At 36.4% G+C, this 21230-nt stretch overlaps 4 protein-coding genes across 4 annotated transcripts; all 4 read right to left on the bottom strand.

Moving 5' to 3' along the window:
* Nucleotides 1-2032: 2032 nt before the first annotated feature.
* On the bottom strand, nt 2033-3369 carry LOC120009939 (guanosine deaminase-like). Its single transcript, XM_038860674.1, has 4 exons — nt 3267-3369; nt 2849-3039; nt 2544-2648; nt 2033-2433 (listed from the first exon to the last, which is right to left on the bottom strand). The coding sequence occupies exons 1-4, from the start codon at nt 3280-3282 to the stop codon at nt 2341-2343; spliced, it is 405 nt and encodes a 134-aa protein (XP_038716602.1). The 5' UTR covers nt 3283-3369; the 3' UTR covers nt 2033-2340.
* Nucleotides 3370-7167: 3798 nt separating this feature from the next.
* On the bottom strand, nt 7168-10125 carry LOC120008602 (40S ribosomal protein S24-1). The gene is made up of 5 exons (XM_038858978.1): nt 9971-10125; nt 9329-9370; nt 8996-9166; nt 7614-7700; nt 7168-7512 (listed from the first exon to the last, which is right to left on the bottom strand). Exons 1-5 carry the CDS (start codon nt 10040-10042, stop codon nt 7471-7473), a joined length of 414 nt encoding a protein of 137 aa, XP_038714906.1. The 5' UTR covers nt 10043-10125; the 3' UTR covers nt 7168-7470.
* Nucleotides 10126-10559: 434 nt separating this feature from the next.
* Nucleotides 10560-11825, bottom strand: LOC120008776. The gene is made up of 3 exons (XM_038859150.1): nt 11210-11825; nt 11090-11164; nt 10560-11002 (listed from the first exon to the last, which is right to left on the bottom strand). Exons 1-3 carry the CDS (start codon nt 11823-11825, stop codon nt 10560-10562), a joined length of 1134 nt encoding a protein of 377 aa, XP_038715078.1.
* Nucleotides 11826-12087: 262 nt separating this feature from the next.
* LOC120008775 (L10-interacting MYB domain-containing protein-like) lies at nt 12088-13136 on the bottom strand. Its single transcript, XM_038859149.1, has 3 exons — nt 13116-13136; nt 12789-13025; nt 12088-12705 (listed from the first exon to the last, which is right to left on the bottom strand). Exons 1-3 carry the CDS (start codon nt 13134-13136, stop codon nt 12088-12090), a joined length of 876 nt encoding a protein of 291 aa, XP_038715077.1.
* Nucleotides 13137-21230: the final 8094 nt, after the last annotated feature.

Genomic DNA, 21230 nt, shown 5'->3' with positions numbered 1-21230 from the left:
CTCTGTGAAATCCCAATTCCTTGGTGTCTCTAACACAACAAATATAAGAAGACCCCATTAGGCCGGTGGAAAGAACAGAGGAAAAAGGAGGGATAAAAAAATAGACTCACCCAATCTTCTTTGTTAGAGCAACCACAATGGTGTAAATTTGTTGGAACCAACAAAATGTACTAGGGGATGCGTTTGCGATTTGTTGATGTGCCTGAGGCAATAAAATATATTGGTACAATGATGTAAATTTGATGGCGTGATTTTTGGTGTATGGAACTCTGTATTGATTTTTGTGCACCCATGTTCCCTTCCCCATGTCATTCTCAACAAAATTGCATTGTTGTCCTCATTTTTATCCATACCCCATCAAAACCACACCATTGCAAGTGCTCTTTAGGGGTGTCCACTAGCCATCCAAACTCGGCCCGACCCAGTGCTTATCGGGCCAACCCGTAAGCTTTCTTATCGGTCCGAACCAAACCTGACTCTGTAATTTATTACTAGGGTCGGGTTCTGGGTTACTCTTTCAAAGAATTTCGGGTTATCGATGACTCGATAACCCAACTAATGTAAATGTTGTTCAAGAGATAGTAGGATCCTTATAGTTTTAAAGCGTTTTCCTCTGTGTTCTCTTTCTATTTATACAATGTGGAATAAAGGATACATTTGGTCCCTCACGGATGGGCTGTGTAACAACTCAATCCCTCACGTTTCACACGTAACGATTCACTAATCTTTGTGACGTGTAACACGATTAGGTTTTCTACTAGTTCGGTCAGTCAATGCGTTGACATGGCAGCAAAAAGTCAAAAAAACTTTTTTTTACTAATTATTGCATATGTGAAAATTTTGTGAATTTTATTTTTGTTGGAAAATACTCATACACACATGACACTTTAGTCAACCATTCTCGCTTTCTTCTACATCATCTCGATCAAACACCATGATATGTTCGTGCAGTGGTTGAGGGACTGAGTTTGATTTAGTTTATGAGTTTGATTTGGTTTCTAGGTTTGATTTAGTTTCTCACTTTGATTTGGTTTTTGGGTTTGATTTAGTTTCTCTCCTCTCTTTCTTATATTCTCAAACGCTGCAAAGTTTCTAACGCAAAGAGAAACTCAAAACTCATACTGGAACCATAAGGATAGGTCCATACCTACTATCATGGAAGAAAGAAAGGAGCTCCCGCACACACAATCCTCCGTCAGAGCTCCCACATGTCGAGATCACGCCATTGTCCTCTATGACGTAGTGAACATAAACTTATTTCTCGACGACACCTCTCCGCCATGAGAGAGCTAGAAAATGTTTATAGAAGAAATGTGATCGCTATGTAGTTTCCATATCGAGCACCATTGTCCTTGTCCTCTGTTTACATGAAAATTGATCGTGTTACATGTCACAAAGACCAGTGACAAAATCATTATGTTTGAAACATGAGGAACTGAGTCGTTACACATCCCATCTATGAGGGACCATATGTATCCTTTACCCTATTGAAATCTCAATTCTTGTCACGAATTCCTATGTCACTCTCAACAAGAGAGAGATAGAAAGGGGAAGTGAGAGTGGTGGGTCAGTGATGTTGTCAAATTGCCTAGGCCAATGTGGCTGCAAATTTTGATGAATTTAGGTTTTGTATAAAAGAGGGTGAAAGAGTGGTATAAATACATGTAGGTTTAGGTATTTAGGTTTTTTTTTTGGATTCCCAAGTTAACCCCTTAACTTTCCTTAGTTCATTCTTTTAAAGCCAATAGTTTTATAGGAGTTCAATGGTATCCCTATAGAAAAGTTCGGAGTTTTACAAATCATGCATGAGATCAATTAAAAAAATATTTTTGACAAAAAAAAAGAGAGCGATTTTTATCGAATTTTTTGTTTTTCTCCAAATAAAATTAAGTCAACATGGACACAGAGAATCATGAAGGCAGAACAATATATAGAAAATGAGACATAATAAATTTCAATTCCTTTTTGTCTTGTATTGTCAATCATTTCAAGGAAGAGATGCTGTCTATTTGATGTCATCCCAAGTAAAATTATTATTATTAATTGGGTATTGATAATGTGTGTCCTAAGAATACTCGTTAAGGATTCACTACAGCATATCACATGTTATGTGTGATGAACACTCTCGCACCTAATTTTTTAACTTAAAATACATATTCTTTTCAGATTTTAATACACATTTTTCAACCTTATCTAATTACTGGGCACACATTTATCATTTCCCTTATTAATATCCAATAGGAGTTAGTACATGGTAAATTTTTCCTTCGTTTTCTCAAACACTTGGTCAGCAATAATGGCACCATTTCCATCGGCCTTTTTGATCTCCAACTGAGCCTTCTAATAAAACCCAGTACCTCTCAATGCATCAGAAATAAAATCATCGAACCCAATAGCTATAGCTGCTTCAGCTTCCGCTCCATAGACCAACCTCTGTTGTGGAATAATAGCAAAAACAACACAAAAATCAGCAATGCAAACTGCAAAGGATGAAATGAAACTCAGACGTAAAGAATGTCCCTAGTGTAGTTCTGGAATTTTACCTTGACTCTTGAAAGATGGATGGCACCGAAACACATCGGACAAGGCTCGCAGGAGGCATATATTTCACAGTCCGATAGCTCAATCTGATTGAGCTTCTTACATGCCTGTAAAAAGACATATTATCAGCAAAAGCTTCTTACTCTGATACTTGCAGATTGTGCAGGGCTAAGTCAGAATTTAGTGCAGAAACAAACCAAAGAGCTTTTGGAATAGTGGTAGGTTACACCTTAGGACTTGAACCAGGATTGGATCTCCCCTCTCATATATCAACCATATATATAATGCAAAACAGGTTCTAACTAACCTCTCTGATGGCTGTAACCTCTGCATGTGCAGTTGGATCTGTGTGTTTCAGAACCATGTTGTGACAACTCACAACAACCTCATCCTTATGAACAACAACTGCACCAAATGGACCGCCATCACCATTTTCAACTCCTTGGTATGCTTCTTCTACCGCTTTTGACAAGAACTTCTGGTCTCTATCCTGCACAGCTGCTTAAAAGGATGGAAAAACATATATCTTTAGCGCCCTACAGACCTGATTTCACACATGATATCTACGATCTTGTCGTCCAAGGCATCAGAATTAACAGAACAGGGTTTCCATTCAAAATTCCAAGAAACATCGAAGAAAAAAAAAAAAGACAAACCCACACACAAAAAAAAACCGAGAGAGAATATAAAATCCATAGCTGCAAATCCTAGTGTAAAAGAATTACCCTTGGCTTCCTCCATGAAGATGATTCGGAGAAACGATCGAAGATACTGAGACGATAATGGGATTCACGGAGAGATGAGCTGCGCCGGATAGAGAGGGAGAGAGAGGAGACGAGAGAGTGGTCGATATATAACCACTATCCAGTTTTCACAATTTATATATTATTTGACAAAGAAAGAAAGAGAGAGTGCGTCTGGTCTGGGTCTAGACTGGAATAATGGATATGACCAAAAAGAAACTGAAAAAGAAACCAAGAAAATAGGGAGAGTGACAGACGGCTTTCCAGAATCGTGGAATCTGTCAAAATTTTTAAGCCGTAATAGATCTAAATAAATAATAAAATAAATGATAAATAATTTATAAAATTAATAAAAAATTAAAATAAATATATTATCATCAATTAAAACAAAATAAATATATTTTAAATAATTTTTATTTAAAGAATTAAATTATTGATTAATTCAAACTAAAAAATGTGGATAAAAAGATGGAGAGCGAATGAGGGTATTATAGTCACTTCAATGTAAAATGATGGTTAAAAAAAGGAAAATTGTAACAAATTATCCAATATTGGACCATTAATTGAAAATGGACAATATATTGTCCAGAAAGTTTCTTAGTTTTTGAGACAAAAAATTGTTGTTTGGTTGAGAAAAACTATTTATTGTCAAACTATAATATATGATGCATCAAACGGATCGATGGTATGTTTGGTTGCTATTCAATATTTAATGACTTTAACAGGCTTTTAAACTGACTTATGTATAGCCATTCATTTAATTTGCACATGGTGCTGCGGGTAATGAATCAATATTTTTCTGCGTAAGTTTTGGATATATCTTCTTTTAAAAAAAAAAAATTTGACTGACTTTATTTACTGATTGTTGTTCAGAAGTGGGGTAATTTTTAAAGTTGATTTGAAGAGTTGTGCTAATACTTAAGAAACCATATATATATATTAATTTGAAATACTTAATAGACCAAATCAGTTTACTATTTGCAGATTGCAGACTTGTGTTTGTGGAGCTAAGTTACGTTCATTCAAGAATAAAGCTAAGTTCTGAACATTAGCATCAGCATCTGATCTTATGTCTTTAGCATTAGCATCTGATCTTATGTTCATTTAGGAATTAAGCTAAGTTCTTAACATTAACATTAGCATTAGCATATGATGTTATGTCTTTAGCATTAGCATCTCATCGTATGTTCATTTAAGAATAAGCTAAAGAGCCCGATGTAATGTAATGGTAATTGTATTTACATTACATTACAATGTTTGACATCCGTTAATTTGAAAATGTGGTGTAATCTAATTACTTGGTAATGAAGTTCCCTACAAAAATACGTAATCCAAGATGAGGACTATTTGCACCCCTTGCTTAACTAAACACACCCCATTCTAAATAAACCTTAGCAAAAAAAACATAACGTTTATGAGTACACTTCAAGTTTAATTTTTTTCAAATTTAGTAATCTATACCCTGTAATTTCAACCGTTGGATCTCATCAACGGTTGAGATTAAAGAAAATTAAAAAAAAAAATTAGACAAAATGGAGGAGTATTTTGTTTGGGAATTTGGAGCAGCGTGAAAAAGAAGAGGGGCTGGGATCTCACCAAGAAGTGTTGGCTGGGATCTGACCAAGAAGAATGGTGTACTTAGTTAGGGTTTAGGGTTAGTTAACTCTGGGGTGCAACTACTCCAAATACCATCTAAAATTAAGTATTGTGATTACAAAATCAAATATTTGTTTATTGGACAAAACAATCCCCAATGATTATAAATTATTTACAGTTGTATCCCTACATATTAAAGTCTGGCTCGGGCTTCAGGGTCAGGTCGGCCCTAGGTCAGGCCTGGGCCAAGCTTCAAGACCGAGGTTTAGTAGTGTCTGGGATCCATGATTGAGGTCGGGATCCAGGATCAAGGCCGTGATCCGAGATCGAGATCTGGGTTGGGATTCAGGATTGGACCTGAGATTCGGGATACAGGAACATGCCCAGGATCCGGGATTCGAGATCAAGCATGGTTCCAAGATCAGGCTAGGTTTCGGCCAAGGTCCTAGATCCGACCATTTTTAGGCCAGAGATTCGGGATCTGGCCTAGGTCAAGCCTGGGTCTGCGATCGGGTCATGTCAGGGTTTGGGATCGGGCCATGGTAAGGCTCGAGATTCGATATCAGGCTTGGGTCAGGTCGAGGATCGGGATCATGCCCAGGTTAGGCCAGGATTAGGTCAGGGTCCGAATCATGCCGGAGTCTGAGATCGGATCCGAGTCATGCAGGGGTTCGGGATCGGGCTAGGGTCATGACGGGGATTGGGCTTGGGTAAGCTTTAGGACTAGCTTTTGATTTTTTCAATAATGTTTTTAATATATATAAATGTATAAGAGGGTAATTTTGGAAAACAATAAAAATTAGAACATTTCCATTTTATAAACCAAACACCTTAATAGGGTTACCTTGTAATGACATTATCATAATTGGATTACTTGTAAATGGATTACAATTACTATCACAATACATTGAACCATACGACCTAAGTTCTGAACATTACATTAGCATCTGATCTTATGTTTGTTCTCTATACGTGCTCTTCTCTGATGATGGTGTCTTGCAAAGCTATGGTCAGAGTGGAAGATGCTATTTGCCAGAATTTTCTGAAATGGCAACTGCAGAGATGTACTTCTATTATCATAGATAGAATCCACTAATTACTATGCTTTTTTAATTTAAATTTTTGTTAGCCACTTTGCTTTTATGTAGTAATAGTATGTGGCTATGTGCTATACTGCCGGACCGATAATTACAAGTTTGAATATGCTATGCAATTATGCATGTGAATTTTCTGCACCTCTGTGGCTTTATTATTCTATGCCAGACTTGCAAGTTAAGTTATGGCTATGCAGCATGAGCCATTCTTTTTTTTTTAATACCTCTTTTAATGTCAATTTGCCAGTGATTGCAAGTTAAAGTTGTGCAGCCGTGCACTTCCATGTCAATTTATCAATCATCAAGTGAACTTGTTCGCATTGAGCTTGCTACCGGTATCGGATAACACGGATATATATATATATATTGCCTCTTTTAATGTCAATTTATCAATCACTTTGTCAATCATCAAGTGAGCTTGTTTGCATTGGGCTTGTTACGGGTATCGGGTAGCACGGAACCCGATCCAAAAAAACCCGACTAGTTAAGACTAAAACCGGGACCTAATAATTGTATACCCCTTCATAGGGTTACCAATCAGGTCACATTGTCAAAAAAACTGGATTGGGTCAAACCGATAACCTAGAACTTGGCACAGTTAGTTGACACCCCTGCATATATGTGCAAGGTCTCAAATTCTATTCTTGATAAAAACATAGGAGTAGGAGTAGGAGCGAATTCGGACGGAATGGAATCGAATGATTACGAGATAGACAATGAGACAGGTGTTGGATCAAAGCGATTACTGCAAATACTTGATCTGAAACGAAGCACTAAAAAAATTCACAAAGATTTCCATGCAAGACGGGAACCCGCAGAGGCCCGTGGATTATAACGGGACGGGAACAAGGGTTAAATGTTGCCCCAAAATGAGGGGCGAGGCAGGCGCAGGGATGTGCGGGGCGGGGCAGCCATGATCGGCCCCCACCCCGTGTTGCCATGCCTAAGCCGAGCAGCAGATTTACATGGAAAATTATATATAAATATATTAAAAAACAAGCTGGCAATAATATAATGGTCAGGCCTTCCTCCTTTGCAAAATAATGCAACACAGAATTACACATTCCTTCAAACATGTAAATACTTTTATCGCATCCCATAATACAATGAAAACTAATAACCCCAACATAATAGGACGAAAATGGTTATTAATATTTCATTCGTAGAATGACCACAAAAAAAGACAGCAATACTGTTTTAAGACCATATTGAATAAATTTCATCACCCATAAAATCCATGATCAGTCGAACCATAGCACTATAAACCACACAGCTGCACCATGAGAAGATTTGACACCATGTATTACTTGCTACTCAATGTTTCAAATTTGTCTTCCTCGAAAAAAAAAACAGTAAAATCAGAAGTTATATGTAAACATCAAATCCACACAAACAACAATATCTTCTAATTCAAAAGTAGCTAGCTCAAAAAAAACATAAAAATTAAAAAGAAGGTTGCCATGGAACATATGGGTTCTAAGATATGGTGCAAACGCTCATTTCTTCTTTCCACCCTTGGCTGCTTCACTGGCCTTGGTCTACATTAAAGGGAGAAATAATAAAATATCAGTGTTTTGTTACGAGCATATATAGAAGTAGAAAGTTGACAAATGCAATCACTTTAAATCAAGGGCCTTACCTTCTTAACTCCACGAATCTTCTTCGCCCTGTTCTTCCTCTCTTTCATCTGCTTCCTTGACTTTTCTACCTTGGTGTCAAGACCATTCTGCCATGGCCAGAGAAAAAAGAATAAGCAAACCATTATCATGGCCCTCCTTTCAAGGTTCAACATAGCCAAAAGAATTGTTTGAATAAGCGCAAGGTTCATGTCACATAAAACTTTCACTACTTGCACCAAACCAGTTATGAAATTAGTCTAACCACAAACAAAAACTATTTAACATCCCCGTAAATAATTCATCTGGGCAATGACCTGGGCAACGTCACATTAAATGGATGCATTGACCACTAATGTAATGTGACTTCTCCAACCATAAATTACTAAATCTAAGTTACATTTTCAAGTATCGAGCAGAAACTGAGCCTCATCTTAAAACCTTTTCACCTAGCAAAGCTTCAAAGTTAAAATTATTACAGATACATAGTCACATAGATCGAGCAGTGTGCATTAGAGTTAAACAAATCACTTTGGCAGTCACAGTGCAATGCCATATTAGTAACTTATTTATCTACATTTCACAAAGATCAAGGCTCTAAAATACATGAAAATACCAATTCATCCGCTTCAAATGAAGCTTGAAAAAACTCAAATACCAATTACGAGAAACAGAGGCAAATAACTGTCATCATAAATTTGAAAAAAATTATAATTTGAGAGTAAAAGAAACCAAAAGCTGCTCAACTTGAAACCAAAATTTATCATGAGAAAACAAAAACCAAGACAAATTTCATTACTTGTTTTCAAGAACATTATAGCAGGTTCCTAACATAATTTTTTTTTAACAGAACCTTTTCTAACTTTCTCTAACGGCCTTGAAGAGCATTAAAAATGCTCAATTAATTTCATCAAAACATTAAATATCAATCCACCTGTATACCCTTAACCTAACTGGCTCAAGGGGAAACTCACAGCATAAATAAGAACCTCAACCATAATTACAGATGAAGTGCAACAAAATATAAGATGCCAACATGAGAGAATAAAAACTACCTCTATATGTGGAAGAAAACCAATGAAGTCAATACCTTAGAAAATATCAAGAATGTAGCAAAAAAGGAATAATTATTATACCAGCACATTCATACATAGAAATGCAGAACTAAAGCAGTAAATAGGCATAGTCTCTGTCAAATTCACATCATAGTGACCAATTGCAACTCACTGAACTTGGCAGCTATACAAAGTTTTAATAATACACCACCTAAAATATTACTAACAAATAAGCCCTGAACAGAATGACAGACAACCAAAAGAAACAATAATAAAACTAATGTCCATGCATATATGCTGGCATCAATTCAACCACACTCATTCACCCAAACCATAAATAGTTTATTTACCCTGATCAGCCTGTACTTGGGCTCATACTTCTTGGCGCTCTCCACAGAATCATAAATTAACCCATAACCAGTAGACTTCCCACCTCCAAAATGAGTCCGGAACTTAAAAACAAAGATTGAATTGGAGTTCTTCACATCGTACATTTGTGCCAGCTTTTCCTTGAGCTCTGTCTGCAGTTAAAAAAGTCACTTAATTACTCACATGTAGATAAAAAATCACTCATTCTCAACATATGGAAACAAAAAGTTTGAAATTCAATCTCCTCCTTTAGTTTTTTCAAGGATAAAGCAAGAACTATGAGAATCAATTGAACAGTGTCAACAAGTTATTACCTTAGAAACATTGGGTCTGCCTGGATGAAGAACATCAATGACCTATGCCAAAGAGGAGACTTTTGTTTTAATAACAAATTCAGTCAAACAGACTTCAGTATTATCATATAAAAGTGGACATAGCATAAACCCAAGTAACAAGCACGCCGACAGACAAATAAAATTCAAAACACCAGAACTAGTTTTGTCAAATAATAATACGGAGGAGAAATCAAGCCCCCATGTGTGAATATCGATTATATAACATGATCCATCAAACTGTTAACTTGTTGTTAGTAGCTAATGTAAGAGCAGTCCCTTAAACATACCTTTTTTACTGATCACATTAATTGATCAAACACCAAGCCAGTAATCCTAAGCAATAATCTATCTTTGGTCGCAAACAAGATAGAGGACATATGTACACATTAACTCATGATGGCTAATCCTCTCACTTATTAACAATAGCATGTGTTCAGCCAACAGAAATTCAACAAACATTTTTCAATTCAAGCTCTCATAATCTGATCTGACACAAGATCTGAGATCCAGTGGAAACCAAAATTAAACGTGCAACCAGTATTAACTACAGAGTCACGGATAATGTTGAGAAAGAAACAATAGAGAAAGAGAGAGAAGAAAAGGAGAGTCGAGAGAGCTTACGAATTGCTTCCTGGAAAGGAGGCGGTTGGTCATGAACTTCCTGGTACGAAGTGTGACTGCCTTGTCCGCCATGGTTGAGAGAGAATCTGCCAAAACCCTACAGGAGAGCACAAGCAAGAATACAGCGACAGCAGCAGCTCTCGTCGGGAGGGTGCGAGAAGTAACCTCATTTGAATTTATAGTATTAGGGTTTCGCTTCTTGTATATGGGCCGGGCTCTCTTTAGAGATTTTACCTGGATTAAGGCCCAAGGAAGTTATTCTGCCCTATTAATGGGTCTGTTTGGGCGTGTGTTGGGTTTTCAGCTGCTGTGGTGATGTGCTGTGAGTTCTAAAACTGTGGTGTTGTGTTGTGAGTTCTGATGAAAAAAAGTGTTTGGCGCGTCAATTAAAAAACTGTGTTGAGGTGAGGTAATTATGTAGTTTTGTGTTTGACAATTACAAATTGCGTTGAGGTGTGATGAGAGATAATTTGTTGTTTAAATTATACATTGGAATAAATATATTGTTACATAAATTAAACATTATTGTATTTTACTATGTCTAATATTCTATATATTGAAGAAAAGATCGTCTTTAATTACATTAAACTTATATTTCAAATAATCCTGCTGCAATCATATCTCGTAAAGTCATCATTTCAATATCTTCTAATACCCCGACGTCGACCTTATTTGCATAGCCATAAGTAGCATTGACGTTGACCGATTCGTCATTGTACGTAGTAAAATCTTCATCCTCAAGTTTGTGCAAGCGTACGAAATTATGTAGAGTCATACAAGCCACTACAATCTTCACTTGAGTTTCAAACGAATATGATGGCATTCGTGATAAGATCAACCACTTTTTTTTTAAAATCCCAAAAGTCCGCTCAATAACACTCCTAAGAGACGAATGAGCACGGTTGAATGCCTCACAGGGACCTTGAGGCTCCGGACCATTTTGAAAAACTTCAAGGTGATACATTTGTCCTTTATATGGTGCAAGATATCCCCGTTGATTAGGATAACCGGCATCGACCAAATAATATTTACCTACATAAAATTTTAAGTTGATTAAACTAATAAAATAAATATAAAATTAATGAATTTTACAATGACAGTAGAGTGAGAATCACTTACCTTGAGGAGGCTGAGGGAAATTATTATTATCATTTCCAAGTATCTCGTGAAATATATGAGAATCATGTGCAGAACCTTCCCATCCCGTTCATACAAATGTGAATAGCATATCGAAGTCACAAACAGCCATCACATTCTGAGTAGTCACCCCTTTCCTTCCAATATATGGCACTCGTGTGTCCTGTGGAATAACTGCAGGTATATGCGTACCATCAATGGCGTCGATGCAATCTCTAAAGAATGGCCAATACCTCTGATCGTCATATATTTTCTTAGGAATATCTTTGAATTCGGGATCACGTGGCTTGATAATATCTTTCGACATGCGATATAGGCTTTCTAGTACACTGTGAAAATGCCTATGAATCGTTTCACCAGAGTGTTGAAAACGATCTTGCATTGTTCTATTACCAACACCTTGTGCGACAATATAAACAAAGATTGCAACTATCTCCTTCGCCCCAAGCTCACGTGTAGTAACCAATCCATATTTTGTCGTTAACACGTTGCATAAATCGACAAACACACCTTTTTGCATCCTCAAAATTGCCATGGTTTTTGCAGGATTCCCCTTTATCAGATCGGTAATGTATTTGTGGCCTGTAAGTGAGGATGACCAAAATGGCCAATGTTCTTGAAACAACGGATCAAACTCGGTGAAGTAAAATACTGACCCTGCAAATATGGCAATTGTCTCCAACTCTTCATCATCGCTATCATTCCTATTATCATCCATACCTGAATATATTTACCCATTAGGAACATACGGATAAAATATCCAATCATAAGAATCATTAAAAATATAATCATTAAACACAGAAAATCCAAGCATTTAATCATTAAACATAGAAAATTGAAACATAAAATATCCATAATACAATCATGTTAGAGTAACAGGTGGTAGTTATGACACAAATAAGAACTAACATTCAGCAGTTTCATAATGAAAGTAGGATAACAATAACATAGCAATAAAACAAGAACATCAAACAACAATCCTAAAGATGATCAGCAGATCCTGGTCCATGAACTTCTTCATAGTTCGTCTTCAACCAAGTGACCTGCCACTCCGACCTATTGATCCCATTGAAGTAAATTCGATGTTCTTTATTTTCAAACAATTTCAGGGCAAAAGCTAATAAAGGACCACCATTTGCTGTCTCAGGTATCTCCTCCAATCGAGAACATACATCCTCAATGCAACCATGTAGACAAGATTGCGCTGTGGACTGTGTGCGACTCTGTACCGCAGATGCAAGTAAGGAAAATGATTGGCTAATCTCAGCTCTGACATTATTAACACGCCTCTTCTGTCTACCTCGATTGCCTTGTGCATTCGACCTTCGTCTTGGATTTCCTACACGCACGGGAGGGGTAGAACTACTATTAACCTCACCTACATCAGCAGCTGCATCATACTCTGGATCATTAGAATCATCTGGTTCAGATAGATGGACATCATCATTTCCAGGTTGTACTGCATTTGGAACTTCAGGTTCATTTGCTGATGGATTAAGAGCATATAACCCGGTTGCTCCTTGTCCCCCAAACAGAAATTGAAGTGCTTCTCGATTCTCAATCCCATGATTTCGAAACTTTGCACACCTTCTGTCTTGCTGCGATTAATGAAAGAAATTTATTAAACATATAGACAAAGTTAGTTATTAGAATATAACTAAAAAAGACTAAATTGGATTACCTTAATTTTACGATCCCACCATTCATTGTCAGCGACCACTGTTTCACGTGTGTTATCCCATCCTAAACCAGTCTCCCCTATAACTAACTTCTCCCAAACTCGCCAATCTTTCTTAAGGTTGTCCCATTTATTTTTGAATTGTGGCTGGTCGTATAGCTTACCAGTCTTGTCAAAGAAAGAAGAAATTATTTTCTTCCACCCATCACAAGTAAAGTGAGTGTTAGGTCTATCACCGGCCTTCACTCGTTCAACACAAATTTCTAGGAAAATGGCAGTCAAAGCCTGCTCCTAATTTGCCTTCTCTATTTGGGGGGCTTCATCACATACCTCATTCCTTTGTTGACTCATTTTTACCTAATCTAAAATATTGCATAAATTAAAGACAAAGATAAATAGTAGCATATAATCACTAGCATTGCAGCCAAAATGGTGTATGGTATAATGGATTAACCCATACTTAGACCTACAGAACAAAGTGCAAGACCATAATAGGCAAAGCTCTTTCCTGGCAGGGTAAGTATAAGGACACAGGTTCCTTGTATACCGCATTAAATTTATGCAATATAGATAATGCAAAGTATATATGTTTCCTGCATGTATGATGCTCGTTAAAGCAGATTGAATAGAACAAGATTCATAAGCAACCATCGAGGCCTAATCCAATAGGCAATCACCATTAACCAAGTAAGCAGTACATCATATAGTTCAGCATATGATCAAACAAGTTCAGCTAAATACACTATGATTATCAAAGAACGGATACAGGAGAAAATGAAATTATAGGTTATCAACAACATTACCCATGTAAAAAATAGTTACAAGAAGCCAAATCGAACACAGATCAACCGAAAAATTTAAAAACCTAGATTCAAAATATCTAACGGAGTAGAAAAGCAAACACTCACCCAACTACTCCTCTGCTGCTATTCTGAAAGAGATCCAGCTACTTTATGTGCTGAAACGAACTCGATACGAAGCTATGTCACGTTTCAACGCTATTTTCGTCGATAAAAAACACATACAAATGTTAAGAGAACGGATATCAAGAATTGATGGACAAAAATACCAATAAACAAGAAAAAACTCTTTGGAAACTACCTCAATTATGCCATTTGACAGCAGGATGTCGTGCTTCATGGAGAGAACAGTGGAGGAGCGGCTAGACTTGTTGTAACCGGTAAAAGAGAAGATGATAGGGTTGAGGGTAGAGTTGTAATAATAAAAAAATTAAGAGGACTTTTCTAACATTTCATTAACGTATATGACGGAAGGTTTAGCGTCCCGCGTGCGTTTAACTTCCACTTTTTTGTTGGCCACAGCTGTGATCTGCTTTAGTAAAAAATTCAACTCAGGTGTGGTGAGGTTGCTGCTACCACATGCCCAAACACAAACAGACCCAAACGCATCCATATAAAACACAATGAGGTGCGTTTTGCAGTGTCTGAACTCACTGCCAAACAGACGCAATATATGTACCTTACCTTGTTCCTTCGGAGACATCCCATAAAATTGGAACATAAATGTACTTTACCTTTTGTTTTATAAGCTATAGTGTTAGCCTATTTAGCTAGTAGATATTACTTTTGGCTACTCAATCTCTTACATTCCAAACATTGCAAATTAGCCATTAATTTACTGAGTCATTCCACAGATTTTTTATCGTTTCGATTAGTCAAAATGTGATATAACATTAAAAAGTGAAAAAAAATATATTTTTTAACTAATAATTGCATATGTGGAAATTTTGTGAATTTTTTTTGAAAAGTACACATGGCACTTTAAGCTCTTGACACATGTGAAAATCAACTAATTAATTTTGAGAACTTACAATGTAACAAAACTAGGCTTGTGCCCACGCTTTGTGCAGAATGTAATTATATGTTTATTTTCTATATTATATGACCATCACCTTGAAATCACGACAACTTTAGTATAACTTTATATTTTAAAATAATTGGTACAACAAATGACCACAAATATTTGGTCATAAGCTGAGCCTATCATTTAGGTGATCGCAAATATTAATAGATTCATGTATGCAAACATTAATGCATATTTACTTGGAAAACAAATCAAACGGAGACACAAAAAATCGCATAATATATAACATTCAAAAAGTTTACCAAGTATGAGTAATAGGTTCATGTATGCAAACATCAACTTTTGAACAATTTTTTTTTTTTTCATGCAGTAACATCATTAAATTCCATAGTAAGAACCTAAAAAAATTATGCTCCTATATTAAACAACACTTAATACCAACTGGAACCCGAGAAATTCAGCATTAAATGAAAAAGTGATCCTGAAACAGGATATTAATCACTCTAAAAGTTCGGAGAAATCAGTTACATAATTTCAGATCTGTTAAACCTTAACACAATTATTAATTATTAAAATTTTATATCAGAGAATTATACATTTGGATTCAGAAGGTTTTGAATCTTCATACGGACTTTCATTATTGATCTGCATTAAACATCTACCGTAGTTTTTTAGATAGATCTTGATGAGGTACCTAGTCGAATAAATTATACCAAGAAGAGGACGTGGCCACATGGTTGAGTCACTCAGATTACACTGAACCGATGATGTTGATGCCCCACAATTATAATTGCAACCACACCTTAGCAATGGCTGCTATGTTTTTATTGTGTATGTTTGGTAGAGCGGTTGTGTTGATTTTCAACGCTAACTGTTAAACTGTGAGAAAAAACTGAGCTAAAGTTGTGAAATAAGCTGGGAGTTGTTTGGTGAACAATAACCCTCTAGGAGCCGCACATGGGATGATTGACGGTGTCTCTAAGGTCTAAGTTTCAATCTTTACCCTTCTACACTTTTTGCATCTGCAAGTAACAATGTGTAGCAAAAGATATCAAAGAGATCCATTATAATGCTTGATATTGTCCAATGAGGAAGCCAATGACGGTAATGCCAGTAAATGAACTACCAAATAAAGCATTAATTTATGTATTCCCCCAGTGAGACGCCAATTAATTAAATACTAAATCAAGTATTAATTTAAGCATATCCCCAAAGAGTTTTATTTACATTATTAGAGTTAAAATAAAAAAAAAATCCAATCAGCATGAAAGAGTTTGCCCTATTTGAGAAAATTCTTAAAAATTATGAATAAAAACGGATAACACAAATATAAATCAGTGTACTAACCTATAAAAGAAAGTATTCTCAGTGCCCATATTGTAATTAGCTGTGATTTTCTTTTTTAACCTTAAAGTTGACAGAAGAAATTTGGTGTAATAGATTATTATAGGTGCAAGGCAAAGTTTGTTGGGGAATATATTATCCCTAGGATCTTTTCTTCAGAACTATCAACAAACTAAAGAGAAATTTAACTTGACATAACACAATTAACAAACACAAGATTTACGTGAAAAACTCTAAACCGGAGAAAAAACCACGGGTGTTGTTAGAGACAACTAGAGAAACTTTCAATATATGAAATTGTTATAATCATATTCTTAGTGACCTCTCTACCCAAAAACCCAATAACTCTAGAGATTTTTCATAAGCCCCAATTCGGTCTATAGATTCTACATCTTGAACTTCTTATAGTCTCACACCCTTCAACCCATATTCGAACAACAAGAGATACACCAACCAAGAGATATACCATAAGATTGTCCCCGCCTTGCTCTCTCCCCCTCTCAACCGCCTGACCGCCTCTCTAAACCTAGAGAAACAAACAATAAGAATTAGGGTTACAATCCTAGAAAACAAGCCTATTATTTATAAGTTTGTACAAATTTTAATCCTAGTCAAACTCGAATTATTAATTCTAATCTAACTAGAGTCCAGTTTTATTGATCAATTCTATTGTGAATTAATTGCAAGCACACAAATCGCACATGTAATAGAGTGAAGAGTAAATTATCGTTCACACGAGGATGTATTGGCAATTCAAATTAATATCAATTAAAGCTAAGTTATGCTAGATGGAGAATCGAATTGGTTTTGATTGTAATCTAACACTAAGATACGTAGGTAAACTTAAACGTAGGTAACTTAAACTTAAATGGTGAGGAAAATGAGAGTTCCAATGTTGAAACTTTCAATGTAGGTAAACTTAAATGTAGAGTAAAAGGTGATAAGAAAATTGATATTGTTGTTAACAAGGGTCCTTCGAAAGTGGACCCAAAGAAAAACATAGAAAAGAATAATAGAGTTTGGGAAGATAAGCCTTCAGAGAAGAAATTGATTTTACTTATCTAGCGGAAGAGAATGGGGACAATGTAGAGGTTGCTGGAGTTGAACATGGTGAAACTATGATGGACAAAGAAGATATTTTAAGTAGTGAAAACGAGTTTGGAGAAGATGATGATGCTGATGCTGGGAAGAATAGCAAGCCTGAGGCTAAGAAGGAAGGATGTTTTTCATCTATGTTTCAGAGTATTGCTGGAAAGACAAATTTGGACAAGGCAGACCTTGAGCCTATTTTGAAAACTCTTAAGGATAGGCTCATGACCAAGAATGTGGCTGAGGGAATAACTGAGAAACATTGTGAATCTTTTTCTACTAGTCTTGAAGGTAAAAGGCTGGCTTTGTTCACAAGGATATCTTCAATACCAAGGATGCATTGGAGGACAAGGAGGAGAAAATTGTGATGACTTTAGAAAAAGGTTGATATGCAAAAGCTTCAGTTTAGGATTCTGACAAATTTGGAGGATTTTAGCGTAGAGTTACGACTAAAGGATGTGAAATTTATAGAGAGGAGGATAGAGGATATTGAAAAGAGCATGAAGAGGAGCAATGACAAGAAGTTAAAGATAGAGCACGAGCTTTGTCAAAAGGTCAAAACATTGCGTGAGGAAGGCAAAGATGTTCCTCTAAGGAATTGGAAAGAATTGGAAAGTTGCTGATATTGAGATACTAAATACTTTTCAACTGTCTACGGTCAAATTTGTTGTTTACTTGGTTAACATGAATGAGAGAGATTGCCAAAAAAAGAAGAACAAGTTTTTGCCAAAGACTCCTCAAGTTGTGGGACAGCACAAGGCTAGGAACAAGTTCTGTTTGCTGAGAGCATGGCTTGGAATGATCCAGGGAAGCAATTCAGGGGAGTGTTGGTTGAATTAGCTAGCATGAAACGTATGCTATTACTCAAACAAGCATGAAACGTATGCTTGCATATTCTTCCATAGATCAAATCGGATATGTAATTATTGGAATAATTATTGGAGACTCAAATGGTGGATATGCAATCATGATAACTTATATGCTGTTCTATATCTCCATGAATCTAGGAATTTTTGCTGGCTTATATTTATGTATTCAAGTTAGTGTGTTATGTACTTTACATTATCATGTCTTGTTTGATCTTTTTGTTTAAGGTTATTCCAGTCCTTTGCCTCATAGGGTTGTCTTAGTCTTGAAGCTGCTGATTGTATTGAACGAGAATAGAGCTCTGCAGCTACTGCAACTTAAGAGTACTGGAAATACAATATATGAGAAGATCTGTTGTTGGGTTGTACTACAATCTTTTGAAGTATTTACAAGAGTTTATTGTTATCCAAATATATTTTTTATTTAGTAGTTATTGTTTTTCAAAAGTTTTCCTATTTTCAGCTCCTTGGTTAAATTTATTTATTTCTACTATGATTGCAGAGACAACCCTGGCTTTGCTTCGGCATCCTGATTTTTGCATTTCTGATTATTCATTCGTAAGTTAACTAATATCTCCGAGAATAATTGTAGTCTCTATGTGGTGTACTAATTACTACATAGTAAGTGTTGACATTCCAGTTGTGTGCTTTCCAGAAAAGTGGTGTGTTGCCTATCATACATAGAATCCTCCCTTCCTCAACCAGTTGCTTTCTTGGTTTGCATGTGCATGGATATAGAAAAGATGGTGTATGCAGACATAAAACCAGCACCTATATGTGAAACTATTCTTTTAATTTTCCTTCTCCGAAAGATAAGAAAAGTGGAAATGAAACTCAAACTATATATGTTCTCTTCTGAATTAGAACCTCGGTTGTTTAAAGTCATTGAGAAAAAGTTTAATCCTGTAAGGTCCTCGTCCTCGTCCTCGTCCTGAAGTTCTCTCAGAACTCTTTCCTAGGGACACATTTCACTGCAGGAAAGATTATATTTGAAATAAGACAGTTTTAGACGTGGTTCTAGGATGAAATTATCAAAAGCATTCATACAGTTTTAGTAGAGCTCTCTTTCTCTCTCTTTACCTATTTTGTATAGCTTTGTGATTCATACTGCATTTTACTCTCCATCAACTTATACGTCTAATCCAAGTAGTGTTGTTCCGATTTCTGTATTTTGGTCTTATTTTCTAAAATTTATCATTGAACGCATGCATATATACTTACAATGTTATTTATGTTAGAGTTAATGCTATTTTCTCCTTTTCTTTTATTGTTGCCCTTTTGTGTTTTCGTAAAACTCTAAGTCTTGTGTCGTTTTGCTTTTAGGCCTATATATGTTGTCTTCTGGTCTTTTAATGATAAACTTGGTGTATTAGGGTTTTAAGTCTATAATAAAAGAAAAGCTCCGCCTCCATCTCATATATATCTGCTTCTTGATCAATAGATATGTTCTTCTTTCTCAAACATGGTATCGGAGCATAGATCGTCTGGGTCTTGTGCTCAATTTCTTCAAAGTTGATTTCTTTTTCTGTTTTGTCTCTTGTCATGTCAAATCCTGCAAATCCCGTCACCAGTAGTTTACCCACCTTCAATGGTGAGAAGTACGATTACTGGTCGACTATATTACGCACCTATTTTAAGTCTAAAGGGCTTTGGGAGTTCATCGAAGTTGGGTGTCCTATTTGTCTCACTGGGGCTGAAACCAGTGAAGCTGCTTCAGAGAAGGCTGTGTTAGAGAAAGAGGGGACTTCTAAAACTGTTGTTGATGATTCTACGGTGAAGAGGGAGATCGAGAAGGACAATATGGCTCTGCTGGTTATTCAAATGACTGTTGCGGAAGTTATATTTCCCCGAATCTCTGGAGCCATGTGTGCGAAGCAAGCATGGGAGATCTTGTGTACTGAATACCAAGGTCACTCTAAGGTACGTGTAGTTAAACTTCACAGTTTACGCAGAGAACTGATGAACTTGTTGATGAGGGATGGGGAACTCATTAAAGACTATTATACTAGAGTAATGGATGTAGTCAATAGACTGAGAAATTGTGGTGAAACCATGCCAGACAGGAGGATAATTGAGAAGATATTGATTAGTTTGACTCCTAAATATAATAATATCGTTACAACTGTTGAGGAAACAAAGGATCTAGATGCAATCACTGTTAGCGATCTGATTGGATCATTGGAGGCTCATGAAACTCGTGTTAAAATTGAAGGGTTGAATCTTGAGACAGCTGAAAGTGCCTATCAGATGAAGTTGAATCAAGATTTACAAAAGAAGGGTAGTGGTAGACCCCAGTGCAATTTTTGCAAGCGAGAAGGACATTTGGAGGAGTCTTGTTGGAATAAAACCAAGCCTCAATGCAGTTTTTGTAAAAAAGAAGGCCATGTTGAAGAACACTGCTGGAATAAAGGAAAACCACTTTGCAGGAATTGTGGAAAGTATGGTCATATCCAGAAGGAATGCAAGATGAAAGAAAAGCAACATGCAAAATTGGCTCAGGAAAGTGAGGATGAGGATGATGAATTTCTGTTCATGGTCTGTTATCAGAATGAGGTCAAGAATTCTGCTTGGTTTCTTGACTCAGGTGCCAGTAATCATATGACAGCTCATATGCAGCTGTTTAAGACTCTTGATAGGTCTATCACAACAAATGTTATATTGGGAAATGGAGAGAAAGTCAGAGTTGAAGGTAAGGGTACTGTTTGTGTCAATACTAAGAAAGGGAGGCAGCTAATAAAGGATGTGATGTATGTGCCCCAACTTGATTCAAACCTACTTAGTGTGGGTCAATTGATGGAAAAAGGGTTCATCCTTGAGTTCAAAGGAGATTCATGCAAGATATTTGATGGAAATAAAAACAACAGTTTAGTTGGCATAGTAAAGATGAAAGGAAGGAGGAGTTTTAAACTTGATTTTGAACATTCTGATTTTCCTCAGAACAAATCTGAGTTGGCTTTAAAAGTCTCAGTGGAGGAGTCTCACCTATGGCATCAACGGTTGGGACATCTCAGCTCTCAAAATTTAAAAATAATACAAGACTCTAAGCTGGTTGTAGATCTTCCTCAACTCAACATTAAGCCTCTTGTATGTTCTAGTTGTCTGGAAGGGAAACAAAAGAGACGACCTTTTCATGCTTCTGGTGTTTGGAGGGCAAAGGAGTGTCTGGAGCTTATTCACACTGATGTGTGTGGGCCTATGCACACAACCACCACTGGAGATTGTGGTATTCACCACCAGCTCACTGTTGGATATGCTCCAGAACAAAATGGTCTCTCTGAGAGAAAGAACAGAACTGTGATGGAGATGGCAAGAACCTTGCTAG

This window comes from Tripterygium wilfordii, chromosome 11 (assembly GCF_013401445.1).
Source record: "Tripterygium wilfordii isolate XIE 37 chromosome 11, ASM1340144v1, whole genome shotgun sequence".
NCBI lineage: Eukaryota > Viridiplantae > Streptophyta > Magnoliopsida > Celastrales > Celastraceae > Tripterygium > Tripterygium wilfordii.
The sequence above is the reverse complement of the archived record's forward strand: the minus strand, read 5'-3'. Positions and strand labels throughout refer to the sequence as shown.

What these genes read in the sequence shown, in the direction of transcription:
- LOC120008775 (XM_038859149.1), bottom strand. Translation starts at nt 13,136, where the DNA reads ATGAGTCAACAAAGGAATGAG. An exon ending in TGAGTCAACAAAGGAATGAG is followed by an intron (nt 13,026 to 13,115) that starts GTATGTGATGAA and finishes GAACGAGTGAAG; the next exon opens with GCCGGTGATAGACCTAACAC. An exon ending in GGTGGGATCGTAAAATTAAG is followed by an intron (nt 12,706 to 12,788) that starts GTAATCCAATTT and finishes CATTAATCGCAG; the next exon opens with CAAGACAGAAGGTGTGCAAA.
- LOC120008776 (XM_038859150.1), bottom strand. Translation starts at nt 11,825, where the DNA reads ATGGATGATAATAGGAATGATAGCGATGATGAAGAGTTGGAGACAATT. An exon ending in TCAGAATGTGATGGCTGTTT is followed by an intron (nt 11,165 to 11,209) that starts GTGACTTCGATA and finishes CGGGATGGGAAG; the next exon opens with GTTCTGCACATGATTCTCAT. An exon ending in TTTCCCTCAGCCTCCTCAAG is followed by an intron (nt 11,003 to 11,089) that starts GTAAGTGATTCT and finishes AATTTTATGTAG; the next exon opens with GTAAATATTATTTGGTCGAT.
- LOC120008602 (XM_038858978.1), bottom strand. Translation starts at nt 10,042, where the DNA reads ATGGCGGACAAGGCAGTCACACTTCGTACCAGGAAGTTCATGACCAAC. An exon ending in TCCTTTCCAGGAAGCAATTC is followed by an intron (nt 9,371 to 9,970) that starts GTAAGCTCTCTC and finishes TCTTTGGCATAG; the next exon opens with GTCATTGATGTTCTTCATCC. An exon ending in AGATTCGTGGAGTTAAGAAG is followed by an intron (nt 7,513 to 7,613) that starts GTAAGGCCCTTG and finishes CCTTTAATGTAG; the next exon opens with ACCAAGGCCAGTGAAGCAGC.
- LOC120009939 (XM_038860674.1), bottom strand. An exon ending in AGGTTACAGCCATCAGAGAG is followed by an intron (nt 2,649 to 2,848) that starts GTTAGTTAGAAC and finishes GTCTTTTTACAG; the next exon opens with GCATGTAAGAAGCTCAATCA. An exon ending in TCCATCTTTCAAGAGTCAAG is followed by an intron (nt 2,434 to 2,543) that starts GTAAAATTCCAG and finishes ATTCCACAACAG; the next exon opens with AGGTTGGTCTATGGAGCGGA.